Here is a 14,797-nt window from a genome sequence, read left to right on the forward strand (position 1 = left end):
GAAAAGAAACACCTTTTGACTTAAAAATGGATAGAGGTGATTCCTCTTCATTGCCCGGCAGGGCCAAGTGGAAGCACCGCTGGCTTTTGTTCAGGTTTTGTGCTCTTGTCCAGGCCCTGGCCAGGCAGGACTGTGAGCTGGAGGGGCTTGTTCAGGAGCTCCCTCTCCAGCAGCTTTCCCCACACCTCATTTTCTTCATTACRAACACCTGAGCACAGAGCAGGTGCCTGTCTTTCAGGCAGCAGCTCCAGACCAGAGCCAGTAGAGGGAGAGGAGCAGGGTCTCAGCCCTTTGCTCCATCCAGAACTGCATGCAGTGGATGGGATTTGGGATAACTGYTCCATCACAGAATCACAGAGTGGGTGGGGTTAGAAGGGACTTTGGATTAGGCGCTCATGAGCAGGAACACTTTCCACTCTCCCAGGATTTTCCAAGCCCCGTCCAACCTGACCTTGGACACTTCCAGGGATCCAGGGCTTCCCCACCCTCACAGGGAGGAATTCCTTCCTAATATCCCATCTAATCCTGCCCTCTGGCACTGGAAAGCCATTCCCTGTGTCCTGTCACTGCAGGTCCTTGTCCCAAGTCCCTCTCAAGCTCTCTTGGAACTCGTTTAGACACTGGAAGGGACTCTGATGTCCSCCTGGAGCCTTCTCCAGGCTGAACATCCTCAGCTCTCCCAGCCTGGTTCCAGAGCAACCCAGGGCTCCAACCTTTGGAACATCTCCATGACCACCTCGTATCCCGTTTCGCTCCGTGGGGATGCCCACCCTGGGGCCGTGGGGAACCCACATGTGTCTGCCCCTCCCTGGAGCTGGGGGTGCAGGTGCTCTGCTCCCCGCTCCAGGAAGACACCCCTGGGGATCGGGCCGGCCCCCGCCCGGCCCCCGCCCTTCCGCTGAGCCCGGGGAGGCGGAGCCGAGCGGCAGAGGCGGCGCGGAGCAGGTGAGGCCGGGGCCGGTGCGGGGCCCCCGGCCACCCTCGCAGGTGAGCGACAACCTGGGAGGGTGGGAGCCGGGCTGGGATCGGCACCGTGGGGAGCGTCCCGGGGGAACGCGGCCGCGGWTGAGGCCGGGGCTCGGCGCCGCCCGGAACCGGCGTTGTGGCGGGGCTGAGCAGGGATGAAATTATCGCCTCTCCCCGCCCGGGATGAATCCGGAACCCCCACACACTCTCCTCGATGCGGGGGTCCCCACCCTCGGGGATGCTCCGTGTCCAGTGGGTACCGAGCTCCGCATCCTCCCAGCTGCGCCTGTTGCGTGTGTTGGGATTGGGGACCCCAGTACTGCCGATGCCGCCAGTCTCCGGGACCTGGGTGTGCAAGGAGGGGGGCGTCAGCCAGCACGGAGGGTGCCCGTTGTCCTCATGGGCCATCGTTGGCCCTGTCTTTCCATCATCTCCCAGTGGCCTTTCCAGGACCTTTTGGCCTCTGGGAGGTGGACCTTGGAGCGGGGCTGCACCAGCCTCCGATCAGGACGCATAGTGTACGTGGGTGTGGGGCTTCTGGCACAGGGAGGAGGGCTGCTGGGCAGGGAGAGTGTCCCCAAAGTCTCCAATCGTCCCACGGAGCAGCGGGGAAGCAGCACCTGAAGGTCCCCAGAGCTGTGTCCTCCTCCTGTCATGGTGGCAGCTGCCAGCGTGGCTGGTCCCTTGGCACTGTCTGTTTCTTGGTCTGGCTGGGGACTCCTGTGTCCYCGCGGGAGCTGCTCTGGACTTCCTGCTGCAGCCTCTGCACCATGCCTGAGCTTTCTCTGGGGAAGCAGAAGGATGCTGGGAGCAGGGAGATGCTTCATGCCCCTGTGGGAGTGTCCCGGCACAGCATGGCCAGGTTCAGGTAGATGCTGGATACAGTGAAGAAGAAGCAGCAAGGAAACCTTTGTCAGGGCCAGAGCAGACTGGTTTGGGCTTTAACAGGGAAATGCTGCCCTGGGAGTGCTGTGGTTTGCCTGCCGCCTGGCACACAGGCACATGTCCCTGTCCACCCATGGAGGAGGACAYGCTCTGTGCTGAGGAGTCGGGGATACCTTGATACCAAGGTATCAAGTGCTGGCTTTTCCCCCTGTCCCCAGCACTTGATACCTTGCTGCCAAGGGAATGCTCACCCCTTCCCGCCCCTCTACCAGGTCTCCAGGCAGGCTCTCGCTGCTGAGGACCCCTCACTCTGCCTAGGGCAGGGCCTGCTTCCTCCAGGATGGCGAGATGGCTGCCCCGCTCCACCGACCTGACCCGCTTCTGCCAGAAACTCAACCGGGTGAAGACCCTGGAGGACGACATGATGGAGACATCCTTCAACAGATGCCTTTCCACCATCGACTTGACGCTGCTGGGCATCGGAGGCATGGTGGGCTCCGGGCTGTATGTCCTCACRGGCACTGTGGCCAAGGAGATCGCCGGCCCTGCCGTCATTGTCTCCTTCATTATCGCCGGCTTTGCCTCTCTCCTGGCTGCTCTCTGCTACGCCGAGTTTGGAGCCCGCGTGCCCAAGACAGGCTCTGCCTACATGTTCACCTACGTGTCCGTGGGTGAGATCTGGGCTTTCCTCATTGGCTGGAATGTACTGCTGGAGTACATGATCGGGGGGGCTGCGGTGGCCAGGGCCTGGAGTGGCTACCTGGACTCCATCTTTAACCACAAGATCAAAAACTTCACTGAGACCCACGTGGGTGCCTGGCAGGTGCCATTCCTGGCCCGCTATCCAGACTTCCTGGCGGCTGCCATCCTGCTGGTAGCCACTGCCTTCATCTCCTTTGGGGCCAAAGTGTCCTCCTGGCTCAACCACGTCTTCTCGGCCATCAGCATGGGCGTCATCCTCTTCATCCTCATTATGGGCTTTGTCCTCGCACARCCCAAGAACTGGAGCACCCAGGAGGGTGGCTTTGCCCCATATGGGCTGTCGGGCATCATGGCTGGCACAGCCACCTGCTTCTATGCCTTTGTGGGCTTTGACGTCATTGCAGCCTCCAGTGAAGAGGCCAGGAACCCTCAGAGGGCTGTCCCCAGGGCCATCGCTTTCTCCTTGGGGCTGGCCACTGGCGCCTACATCCTAGTGTCAGTTGTGCTGACGCTGATGGTGCCCTGGCACACMCTGGACCCTGACTCTGCCCTGGCCGATGCGTTCTACAGGAGGGGCTACTCCTGGGCAGGGTTTCTGGTGGCTGCTGGCTCTATCTGTGGTGAGTACAGGCAGCGGTGGGAGGGAGCTGCCCGCTCCCCCTGCCTTGGGGGCTGGGAACACTCCCCCATTTGGGTTTGGGTCTGATGGGGTCTCCTTTCTTCTGCCCATCCCTCAGCAATGAACACAGTTCTGTTGAGCAACCTCTTCTCCCTGCCGCGCATCGTCTACGCCATGGCCGAGGACGGGCTCTTCTTTCAGGTCTTCTCCCGAGTGCACCCCCGCACACAGGTGCCTGTGGTCGGCATCGTGGTCTTCGGGCTGCTCATGGCCTTGCTGGCCCTCRTCTTCGACCTGGAGGCCCTGGTGCAGTTCCTGTCCATCGGCACACTGCTGGCCTACACCTTTGTGGCCGCCAGCATCATCGTCCTGCGCTTCCAGCAGCAGAAGGGGGATGTACCCGTGCCAGCAGCCGGTGGCCGGCCYAACCCCGAGCCCCACGAGGGCCCATCCGGCGGTGAGCTGAAGGAGTATGAGTCCTTCTCTGACAAGCTGCAGCTGGTGGACAGAGACAAGAGCAAAGAGCAGCGGGAGCCAGGRCAGCTGAAGGCAGCATTTGAGCCCTACCTGGAGTTCCTCAGCGACTTCTACCCCGGTGAGGTGGTCACAGTGGCYGTGGTGACCCTGATGGTGTCTGCCATCTGCCTCTGCTCCATCTTGGTGTTTGGCAACACCCACCTCCACCTGCCTACCTGGAGCTACTCCCTGCTGCTGGTCCTCTTCAGTCTGGGCTTCCTGCTCAGCCTCCTCCTCATATGGGCACATGAGCAGCAGCACAGCACCCAGACCTTCCAGGTATGGCCGGAGCCCAGGAAGAGAGTCCCTCTGCAGGGGTGAGGGGAGGTGGGAGCAGCTCTGATGGACCTGTAGAAAGCACCACAACTGCTGAAGGAGGAGGAGGGTGGGGAGGAGGAAGAGGGTGTTGGTGAACACTGGGTATGGGGAGTGTTGGTGCCTCTGCTGTTACTCTGTATGGCCACTGGTCCCCAGGAGAAGATATCCATAGCAGTTCTGTGTYCATCCTCTGCATCCCCACAACTCTTCCGCTCCTCTTCTGCCCCATCTCCTTATTTTGGCTGCCCTTCAGATACATGGTGAAGCTCATTTTCAGCCTCCAAACCACTTCTATGCCTCTCGTGCTCCTCTCTCCTGTTTTCAGCCCACCTGAGCCTGATGTGGTCAGTGAAGCTTCATAACACCAGTGATGACACCACTGCCGTGCCATGCCCCTGCCCTGGTTCCTCCAGCAAGGACCATGTTAGCTCAGGATCATGCTGAGAGCGTGTTTGGTCCTCATGATGATGTCTGGYCCCCACTGCCAGCCTGGCTCCCAGCTCCTGGCTCCATTGTTTCTTTTCCCTAAAAAAAAAGTGCCACTTCTAGAAATCTCAAGATGACAGTCCCTTTGTCCCACATGTTTGTCAGTGCTGTCTTTTGTCCCTATGATTTTAAAGATGGGGAATGTGGTCCTGCAGGTCTCACCCCTGCCTGCTCCTTTTCTCCTGCAGATTCCRCTGGTACCCCTGTCGCCAGCACTGAGCATCATCCTCAACATTTACCTGATGCTGAAGCTCAGTTACATGACGTGGCTCCGCTTTGCCATCTGGCTCCTCTTAGGTGAGTGCTCCCATGGCTGCTTGGGGAAGGGGGAACAGGGCTTGTCTTGGCACCCTCTGTCTGCTTTGGCAGCTCCTCTCCCCACTTATGGGTCTGTAAAGTGTACCCTGCTCTTTTCCACCTCTGATTCCCCTTTGGAGATGCATGCCGAGGTCTCCCAGCATCTCCTGAGCCTCTCTGTTTCCTGGAGCATTACAGCTCCCTCCTGTTAAAGTTCAGAGCCTCCTTCAAGCCCTGGGCCCAAACCATCCCCTGCTCTTGAGGCAGCTCCCTGGGGCTCAGGAAGTCCTTCCCTTTCCCAGAGACTGAGGGTGCTCTCTTTGCTACCATGCTGCAGGACCCTTTTCCTCCTGCAAGCAGCTTGGTTAAATTCCTGTGGTGCTTTGGCTTGTTGCTCTGCCAAGTAGCCAGCCACATGGGTGCCACATTCCACTGTGATGCCAGCCATGACGGTGCCAGCAGCCAGGCTGTGCTGAAGCCACTGCTGTCCCTGTCTCTKCTGCAGGCCTGCTCGTCTACTTTGGCTACGGCATCTGGCACAGCAAGGAGAACCTGCGGGAGCCACGGCCCCAGCGCRTCAGCGCCCGCTACGTGGTGTTCCCGGGTGGCAGCCTGGAGGAGAGGGTGCAGGCAGTCCAGCCCAGCTCGCAGGCAGCCTCCGGCCTGCCCGACACCGACACCGAYGACTGCAAGAGATGACAGCCCTGGGAACAGGGGCGCCTGGAGATGGGAGCATCGGAATCCCCTCCCACAGTGAGGCCTTAGAGCCATCCCCCTCCTGGTCCTTCTGACAGCAGAGCCGCTGGGGCTGCCCTGGGAGTGGCGCTCCATCTGGAGAGGATGMGGATGCTCGCCCTTCCCTGTGTGCTCCCGACAGAGCATGGAGGGGCCAGCTGCCTCCATCCCCATCCCCCGCACTCGGGAGCTGGGTCTCAGGCCAGTGCCTGCCCTGCTCWTGAGGAGCCGTGTCCTTGTCACCTCTGCCTGAGCACACCGTGGCACTGTGCAGCACATCTCCTGTCTGCCAGCACATCCAAGCAGCCGGGGATGCAGAGGCTCCCCAGGGACCGGGACAGGCAGCCCAACGCTGCCTATCCTGACCYTCGTCCTGACTGCAGCCCCTCTGCCTCCTGCGGAGTCCCTTTCGGAAGGAGGCAGGGGCCAGTCACGCATCCCCACAGGCACCCCCGCCATCCCCATCCCCAGGGCTGCTCTCCTCAAAGGCTGGGGCTGAGGGGGCTGAGGGACAGCTGCAGACATGACATGGAGAAGGGATGTGGCCAGAGTGGGTGGCTGGGCAGGGACCCCAGGAAAACCAGTGGAGGYTGGCACGGCAGCAGCCCAACTGCATCTTCCCAGCCGCTGGAATTGGCTGCCTGAGGGTGGGCTGGGGCCCTGCCTGCTGCAAGACAATGCCATGGCCAGGCTCCTGCCTCAGCCCTGAGCAGGGTATCCGCTCTCAGGAGTCCAGGTATGTTGCCTTGTCCCTGGAGATCCCCAGTAGCATCACTGGGCTGATATGCCTGGAGCTCCCCACTTCTACATCCCAGCAGCACCACCTGCCCCACCATGGGGAGCTCAGCCCTCCAGGATGCCCCTTCTGGGCTCTCTGGGGCTTGGGACAGGCTCAGTAGGTGCTTTTCAGTATTGCCCCCTCCCCAGCAATCATYCCTGTGCTCTGGGGTCATCCCAGCTGCAAGGGCGTCATGGGAGGGTCCCCAGCAGCACTGCTGCAGCCACCCCTGGYTGTTTTCCCTGTGGGCAGCCTAAAGTGGAAGGGAAGAGGACTTCAACATGTTTTGGAAGCCAGTTGAGCGTAAGGTTGCCAACCTGATAGACCTTGCAGCATGGACACCCTGGTCCATCCTAATCCTCTGCATGCTGCGATGAGCTGGGGACTGTGGGCAAGCTAGTCCATTACTCCTTGCTGGCCAGTCCCTGGAGGGCCCTRGAGAGGCTGTGGGGACCCTCAGTAGGATACGCTGGCTCCTGGTGAACCCATACTGTCTGCCAGCATCTCTCTGTGTCCTGCCTCGTCCCTGCATTGCTGCTGCCAGAGCTGTGACCCCGCTTGGCACCTCTGTGTCGTGGCTTGTGAGCAATGGGCTGATTTGGTCACCCTTATAAACACTGTTTCTGTGATGGCTCTGGCTGGTTGTGCTCTCTGTGTCCCCAAGACTCAAGGTRGGAAGCTGGTCCCCAGCCAGTGGGGAGAGGGGGGATTGTGCTGYCCACTGCCACCATGCGTCCACTGGGGTTCCAGTCACAAGGACAAGCTCCAGCCAGACCCACAGAAACCAGGACCCCACGGGGCTGGGGTAGGCTGGGATTTGAGCCTTACAATACACAAATACCCTGATAGTGACCCAGATGGGAGTGAACACTCCTGTGAGCAGCGAGGATGGTGCTGASCAGCACCAGGACAGAGTTATTAAAGCTGCCCAAGGTTAAGACCTAAACGGATGGGAAAAGTTTGTAATTAATGGGAATTAAAGGATAACATGCAGATACTCCCATCCCCACACTGCTGTTCTCTAGGGAAATGTCCTTCCTGAGATAACMGAGTCCTTCTTCATTAAAAAGCAAGTGTTCAACAGGCACCTGGGGAGGCAGAGGCTTAATCCTCCTTAGCAATTCAGCTTTAATCTTGGTCATAAATCCATTGTCAGCAGGACAAAGACATGTAAAAAGATTCTCAGGGACATGGGAGGAGAAGGGAGCCCAGCACAGGGCTGGGGAAGGGCAGGAAAGTCCTCACAGAGAGGGAGTGGCTGAAGGTGGCTTTAATGTTCCCCTGTGGAGGAAAGTCGGTGGCAGTCACATCTCTCAGATCTCCTAGCAGGGGTCTCCATCAGCCTTTTAAGCTGCAAAAGACCAAAGAATTGTTGAACGAGTCTCGTAACCATTGATATTTAAACTATTTTAAAATATTAATTTGTAAAATTTCACAGAAGTCCCTGTTGGGCTGTGGCACACAAAGCACRGCATCCTCTCCCAGCAGAGCAGGGGGTGTCAGGGATGCAGCCCGCAGGATATTAAAGGATTGAAGAGTAATTCCCAGGCGCCTGAGAGGCCAGTGGGGCCTCTTGAGCACACTTGTGGGGCTTTTTTTAATAGRATTACAAAATTAGTCAGTTCATGTCTCATAAACCATCCCACTGCAGTAACATGCTCTGCACAGAACATGTATGAATTGTATTTTAATTGACTACTCATTAATGCACACAGGAAAAAAGGGGAATGGCAGCAGCCACTGACACCCAGACAGCCCTTCTACAGGAATTTGTTCCTGAAAATTGTATCAGCAGAGAAAAGAAAATAAAACCAAACTAAACAGCATCAGCAGGGTTTTGAGATRGCAGCCTGTAATTGTAAGAGAAAACAAAAGTTCCCCATCCATACCCCCAATTCCAAACAGATTTAAAACAMAATAATTCCCGTGTGCACCTCCCAGAGCCCTGTTTCATGGAGCTCTAAGAGCAGCCATTTGCTACATCCCTGTGGCTGATGATACACCTGTTTTCCASAGCAGCATCTTTCTCAAAATTAGCTTGAAAATATAAATAAAGTCTTATTTTCTGGGAGCCGTGGTAATGGTGTAATCAGTCTGCAGGAAATCAGTCTAATTTCAGAGCGGCAGGGAAGTATGTGGGTCAGTGCTGGAGTGGCCAGTGCTGAGGCTCCAGGAACAGGGAAGGRCTTTATGGGCCATGGGGCAGGAGCAGCTCTGACGCACATGCTCGGGACTGGGCTAAGAGGGTTAATGTGAGTCCTGGATGATAATCCCCACAGACAGCATGGGAGTGAGCCAGGGATGCCTGAGCCTCACCACTGATGCTGCTGGGCTGGGATGACTGGGGCAGTAGTTGGCAGGGCAGTGCTGGTTTGTTGTTCCCTGGGAGGATGGTTCCCATAAGACAGCTGCAGCAGGATGAGGAGAAATGCAGATCCAGGGGGGAATAACATGGGATTTGTCCTGGAGAGAAAATCAATGCTGGGGMTGCCACCCTCCCCCTTTAAATGACAGTGAGTGACTAAGCTGTGGCCCTTGGTCCCAGGTGCACCTCAGAGATGCTCCAGGGATGGACACAAGGACTGAGCCAATGATGATTTTGGAGGATTCYGGACACAGAATCACTGCTGCTGCCCATGAAGCCCCAGGGATGGGAGCTGTGAGAGCTGTAGAGATCCCTGGGCTCTGAGAGTTCTTACAGAGATCACTGGGCTGTGGGAGCTTTTACAGGGATCACTGGACTGTGAAACCTATGGGGATTGCTGGGCTCTTGCTTGGGGAAGCACAGGGGAGCAGGAGTCACAGATGCACAGTTTTACAACTAGAATAAGCAGTCACTGACCCACTTGCATAGCTGAGCCCTGTCCATGCTGGARGGAGGAAAAGGGGAGCCCTGAGCACTGGAAGGGGGTGGTGGGCTGGCACCCAGGAGAGAGCAGCTTCCATGTCCTAATTAAATCACTTCTCAGCTTCGTGTTCCTAAATTATCCCTCCCTGCTTCTCCCTCCCCGGCTCTGAAAGCAGCACAGATGAGCTGCAGGGCTCAGGGAGRCTGGCTGTAAGTAATCCTCTCATTATCCTGCCATGCTCCCCTCCTCCTCCTGCAGACACAGCCTGAGGATGAGGTAAGCATCACGCAGCATTCCAGGATGCCAGTAGTGGTGTATCTGCTCCTGTCACCGGCTGGGGAACGCCAGGCTATTAAAAGATGGCACAGAGCAAGGTGATCATCTTGTCCCCTCGTCCCTCCACGATGTGCCAGTGATTTGGCACACAGGTCCCCAGGCCGTTCCCAGGGTGTTTGTGCTGTGTCTCAGCAGTCCTTCCAGCCAYGGCTTTTCCCTGTCTCAGCACTTTCCAAGAGCTGTGTGAGCAAGGGCACAAGTGGCACAGCCCCGTCCCTGTGGCAGAGGCTCCGTTCCAATACCAGATGCATCCACTGCATCTGCTTTGGGGGCAAGGGAGGACACAGCCATTTCCCACATGTAACACACCACACAGACACAAAACTGCAGCTACCGGCCTCAATGAGCTTAGAAGATTTTTCCAACCTTACAGATTCTGTAAAGGGGGAATAAATCTTCCCCACATACACAGGAGACACAGAATGAAGCAGTGGACTGAAACTGCCATGAGGGAGATTTAGGCAGGAGACCAGAAACACTTCCTGAGGCAATGATGGTTTGGCCTGAGGTTGTGAAAATGTCYGGCAAATGCTGGCAGGAAGGAGCTGCAGTGAGCAGCTCCTACGGAGCCAGGATGGCTAATTTCTCATGATCCCTTGCTAAGCTGGAAGCATTCTAGGGCAGCACTGGGGGCTCTAATCCTTACTGGGGCAAGAGCCAATCCATCTCTGGGCATGGCAGTCCACTCAAGATAGTGCTCAACAAAAACACTTGGAAAATACAAAACCCTCTTTTCTGCGCACAGGTAGCAGCTGGAGCCACGCTGGGGGTTCCACTGCCCAGCCCTGCCTCCAAAGTTACTAGCTGCTACAGCTAGAATTTTGGGATCACCTGTGTAATGTACACCAGAGAAGTTTCCCGTGGAATCAGGCAGTGATCTTCCTTGGACTGGTAATGGTCATTTTCCAGAAAGAGTCAGGCAGCTGGAGCAGTGCCAGAGTGCTGCAGCAAAACAAGCTAGCAGATCTTTCAAAAAGGTGATGGAGGATGAGGACAGTCAAGGCCTCAAAAGGTCACTAAGCGAAGTGAGAGCTACTCAAGAATTCTGGAAAAAATACMATTAGTGGTAATCAGTGTGGATTTGTGTTACCTCTGTGCTCTGACTGGGGCAGGACCTGGAAAGAGGCATCAGTGCTGGTATGCCATAATACCTTCATGAGGCATCCAACTGCTATCTGGCACTTTTGCAAAGAAACCAAAAAGGAATAATATGGAATTGACACTTGAACACAAAAAATACAAAAGCTCAGTACTAGAACCATTGAATCCCTTGGGAATAGGGATTCAACAAGTCTTCTGGTGAGTTATTCCAAGATTAGTTCCCAACAGAGAGAGAACACAACTGAGTTTGAGGAAAGAGGAACAGTGATTCCAGCTCAGGATATCAGCAGGGAATTGTTATTACAGTATAACAGAATTACAGTTTTCAGAGTAACTCCCTACATGTTAATTCCTCACAGCCTTTGGCAGCAGCTGCCAAAGCACAGTAAATCCCTCCAACTTCACACAGAAACCTCCAGACCAGCTCCGGCTGCCTGCTTCTGCTACTCCTGGCAGCCCTCCAGGAAGGCAGACCCCACCTGGGCACAGGGCAGACTTGTGCTCAGTGCCCCTCAGCACTCATCAAACCCATCAAACCCACTCATCACCTCATCAAACCCACTGGACAATGGGATACTCAAGGTCCATGTCGCAGTGACATTGCCCAGTATAACACTGCTGTTCTGTTGATTGGTTTATTGAGCCTAAAACCACCCAGCTCTAACTCCAGTAACAAACAAATCCATGTGTGTCAAAACATAGGCAAGTGGATCTTCTCCAGCTGAATAAGGACAGACTTGGGATGTATTGTTTCACAGGATTTTAATTTGCATCTCTTGTTTGGAGAGCACAGGAAAGGCTGGGGCAAAGGACATAACAGAAGCAATAAATGGTGAAAACTATTTTTAAATGTAAGTACTTACACTGAATTAAATAAACCCCCATAAAACTTCCATGTTCAATACACAAAGTTTTTATCTGGAGATTGAGGGGGTATTGAGATTGGATGGTTCTGATATTTTTAGAGACAGCCCAGATTTAAAGACTGCAGTCAATATTTACAACATACAAATGCTTTGGACAGACAGTCCTGAGACCAAAGCACAGGTTTGATTTATTAGTCACACAATTGTAAAATGATTTGCACATTTATAGGACATACCTCACTAGGTAAATCATAGCATTATTTTCAAATAAAGAAGATAAACTTTATAGAATCACAGAGTMATTTAGGTTGRAAAAGATCTCTAAGACCATTAACTCAGCACTGCCAACTGACCACTAACCACAACCATGGGGTTCCTTTCAGCCTCAGAGACTGGATAAATTGTGGGTTTTTATTTTGTTGACTAATATTTTAGTAGAACAAAAACAATATATAGACTACAAAACAATTTCTGTATTGATTTATCAATAAGAAATTAAAATATATTCAAAATATTCATCACAGTAATTTTCACTCTCAAAAGGGAAAAACTAGAAACAGAAAAATGAAAACATATGTGATATGTCCATAGATACCGAACCATTTCTCTCTTTTATTTCCAAGGTCTGTATGATCCTGGGTCATAGATGGCTCTTGGACAGGCACAGGCACAAGGCCAACAGCACATCAGCGTCACGTGAGCTCTCACAGTTTAAAAACAGGAGTGAAAACAATTCCCTTCTCCTTTGGCAGAGGCAGCTRCCCTTGGCTATGGAAATGGTTCCAGCTGATTCTAAGTTTAATCCAGTGTTTTCTATCATAGCCAGTCAAAAAATCTCCCCTAGGAAAAAAAAAACCCATGAAATCAAACAGTTTAAGAGTTAAAAGGAAGCTTCAGATACTTCTCTGCAACTGCCTATATTACCTTTAGGCCATTAAAACTACAATATATTACTTCTTTTTCTCCCTCATTACCACAAGCCCAAAGCAGAAGCCGCCAGGCAGTGAAGCATCTGTGTTCTTCAACCTCAGGTTACCAAGACAGCAAAGAGGGACTGAAAATCCAATCCCCATGACACAGCAAGGGGCTGGTGCTCAGGGTGCAGCTGTGACTGTCCCACTCCTTCTCCAGCTGCTGAAGCCTGAAAGCCTATACTGAGCAGCCAGGGGGCTCCCAGAGCTTCCCGGTCCTGGAACCCCTTCCAGAGCCACAAGAAAACCGAATGGGTTTGCTCAGCAAGTGTTCTGTGAATTTCCAGTGGGGCAGGAAAAAAAATGAGGATGTCAAACCAGCACATAAGAAAAGGAAACTGTCCCGGCTTGAAGACCAGGCAGCTGAGGAGAACTGTTGGACTGTAGAAGGAGCAGGAGGTGAGGAGGACAGGGGTGATGGCAAGCAGCCTCTGTAGCCTTCAAAGGTAAACACAAGGAGAAGATGCAGCATGGAACTGGGAAGGAACCAAGTGGATGTCTAGGGTTTTCCTGGTGGCCAGAAGCAGCTAGGATTAAGGTTGTTCTCTTTCCTGTGAGCCAGAGAAGCCCACTGAAGACATGAAGGACATTCAAGGAGGAGGCTAGAGGAGGKGAGATGTGTGAGGACTGAGGGTTGTAAAGCAGAGGATGTTGAATTTTCCGTGAAAAACACCACCCGGGGAGAATWTGGATCAGGCACACAGCATGGGATGTGGCATGGCAGAAAAAAATCAGTATCTGCCTTTCTGAGTATGTATCCATCAAAGCACTGCTGGAAGCAGAAGGATTTGGAGCACAGCTGTAGGGTGAGACCAGGAATAGGGAGATCTGCAAATCTTCATCCTGGAGATAGACMCAGCTAGGAATGCCCAAAGACAGCTGTAAATGGGGAAGGTGAGGCCTGTGCCAGGAAGGTGCAAAAAAGAACCTAAAGGTTGGAAGGGTAGGGATGAGTGATGATGTCACAAGAAATATTGTGCACAARTAGAGAGTCTGGAGGGAAGGACTGGGACTTGAGCTCAGCACAAGTGAGGCTGGTGACACTGGTGCAGATGAAGGCCCAGGAAGCAGTAACTCGGTTTTATCACAGCACACAGCATCACTGGAGTGCTGTGAACACAAGAATGCACCATTAAAGAACAGCKGCTTAAAGTCAGCAGCCAAAAGAAAAGAGCACCAACAAGGCTGAGACCAACGAGAGAAGAAATATCCAAAATCACCAGYAAAGGGAGTCCCCAAACACAAGCTGACAAGGATGTACATAAACACAAGATTCCCCTTCAAAAATTATTTCAAGCTTTACCAGGAAATCAAACACTGGATACAGGTGAAGATATTTCATTTATATTTTTAATGTATTAATTTATCTTTCCATTAAAATAATGAAAAATACTTCTGCTGTCACTATTCAGAACGCAGAGGAAAAGGAAAAGGTTGTGGCCCAGTTTAGCCGACAATGTACCTCCCTGGGCATCACTTYTGCCTGCAGCCTGTGACTTCACTTGGACTGAGTGCCCCTTTAGTTTACTCACAGGTGCTCTGAATTTGAATTCCACATTTAAGCCTGTATTGCCACAAGTATACTCCTCTCTGCCAYGGCAATTCTAATTTCAAAAATATTTACAGTCAAATAGAAGCCTGGCCAGGACCTTGTGATTATACAACAGATAATACAAAATCAAATTATTTTCTCAATCCATGGATACCAGAGACAGGAAAATTAACTSGAAGGGACCTCAGTGAATATTCCATACAAAATAAACTTAACAAAAATGTTTGTCATCAAAAATTAGTAGGAAAGATTGTACTCATTTATGGTCCAAACTACACATTTCTAAGATGCTGTGCCTGCTGAAAGCAGCTTCAGGTAGAACTACCTGACATGAATGTACAGAAGGTTTATAATTTCTTCCTAAAAATATTAATTTTAAAATGTGGAGTATTCCAGGGGAGATGACATGGAAGGAAAAGTTCTCAACCCAAGGGGCAAGAGAGGTACTGGCCCATTTGCACATCCCATCCTCCCACAAGCTCTGGTTCCTGAGCACSTCAAAGCAGTCTGCTGACAAATCCCTTGCTCCTGGCCAACATCACATCTCATGTGGTGAACTCTGGGCTCTGGTTGGTCCCCAAAAGGCCAGCAGGGCAGGCTGGAAAGGGCCCTTGATGTATCCTTGATGTAAAACTTGGGCTGCTCCAACACCCAGAGCAGTAATGTCATTTTAATTAGTGGGAAAAACAAATTGCCTCGGTCTAGTTTAGCACAGGCTGGGAGAGCTGAGGGGTGCACTTGGAGAAAAGAAGGCTCCAGAGAGACTTTAAAGCCCCTTCAGGTGCCCCATAGGGCTCCAAGAGAGCTGGGGAGAGACGTT

General features: G+C 53.2%; 1 protein-coding gene across 1 annotated transcript; it reads left to right on the top strand.

Annotated features, from left to right (window-relative positions):
* Nucleotides 1-911: 911 nt before the first annotated feature.
* On the top strand, nucleotides 912-8,365 carry SLC7A4 (solute carrier family 7 member 4). Its single transcript, XM_057381903.1, has 5 exons — nucleotides 912-987; nucleotides 2,124-3,173; nucleotides 3,291-3,967; nucleotides 4,681-4,789; nucleotides 5,295-8,365. The coding sequence occupies exons 2-5, from the start codon at nucleotides 2,192-2,194 to the stop codon at nucleotides 5,486-5,488; spliced, it is 1,962 nt and encodes a 653-aa protein (XP_057237886.1). The 5' UTR covers nucleotides 912-987; nucleotides 2,124-2,191; the 3' UTR covers nucleotides 5,489-8,365.
* Nucleotides 8,366-14,797: the final 6,432 nt, after the last annotated feature.

The sequence above is a fragment of the Malurus melanocephalus genome, unplaced genomic scaffold (assembly GCF_030028575.1).
Source record: "Malurus melanocephalus ecotype Western Australia unplaced genomic scaffold, MMel_1.1 scaffold_540, whole genome shotgun sequence".
NCBI classification, from domain to species: domain Eukaryota; kingdom Metazoa; phylum Chordata; class Aves; order Passeriformes; family Maluridae; genus Malurus; species Malurus melanocephalus.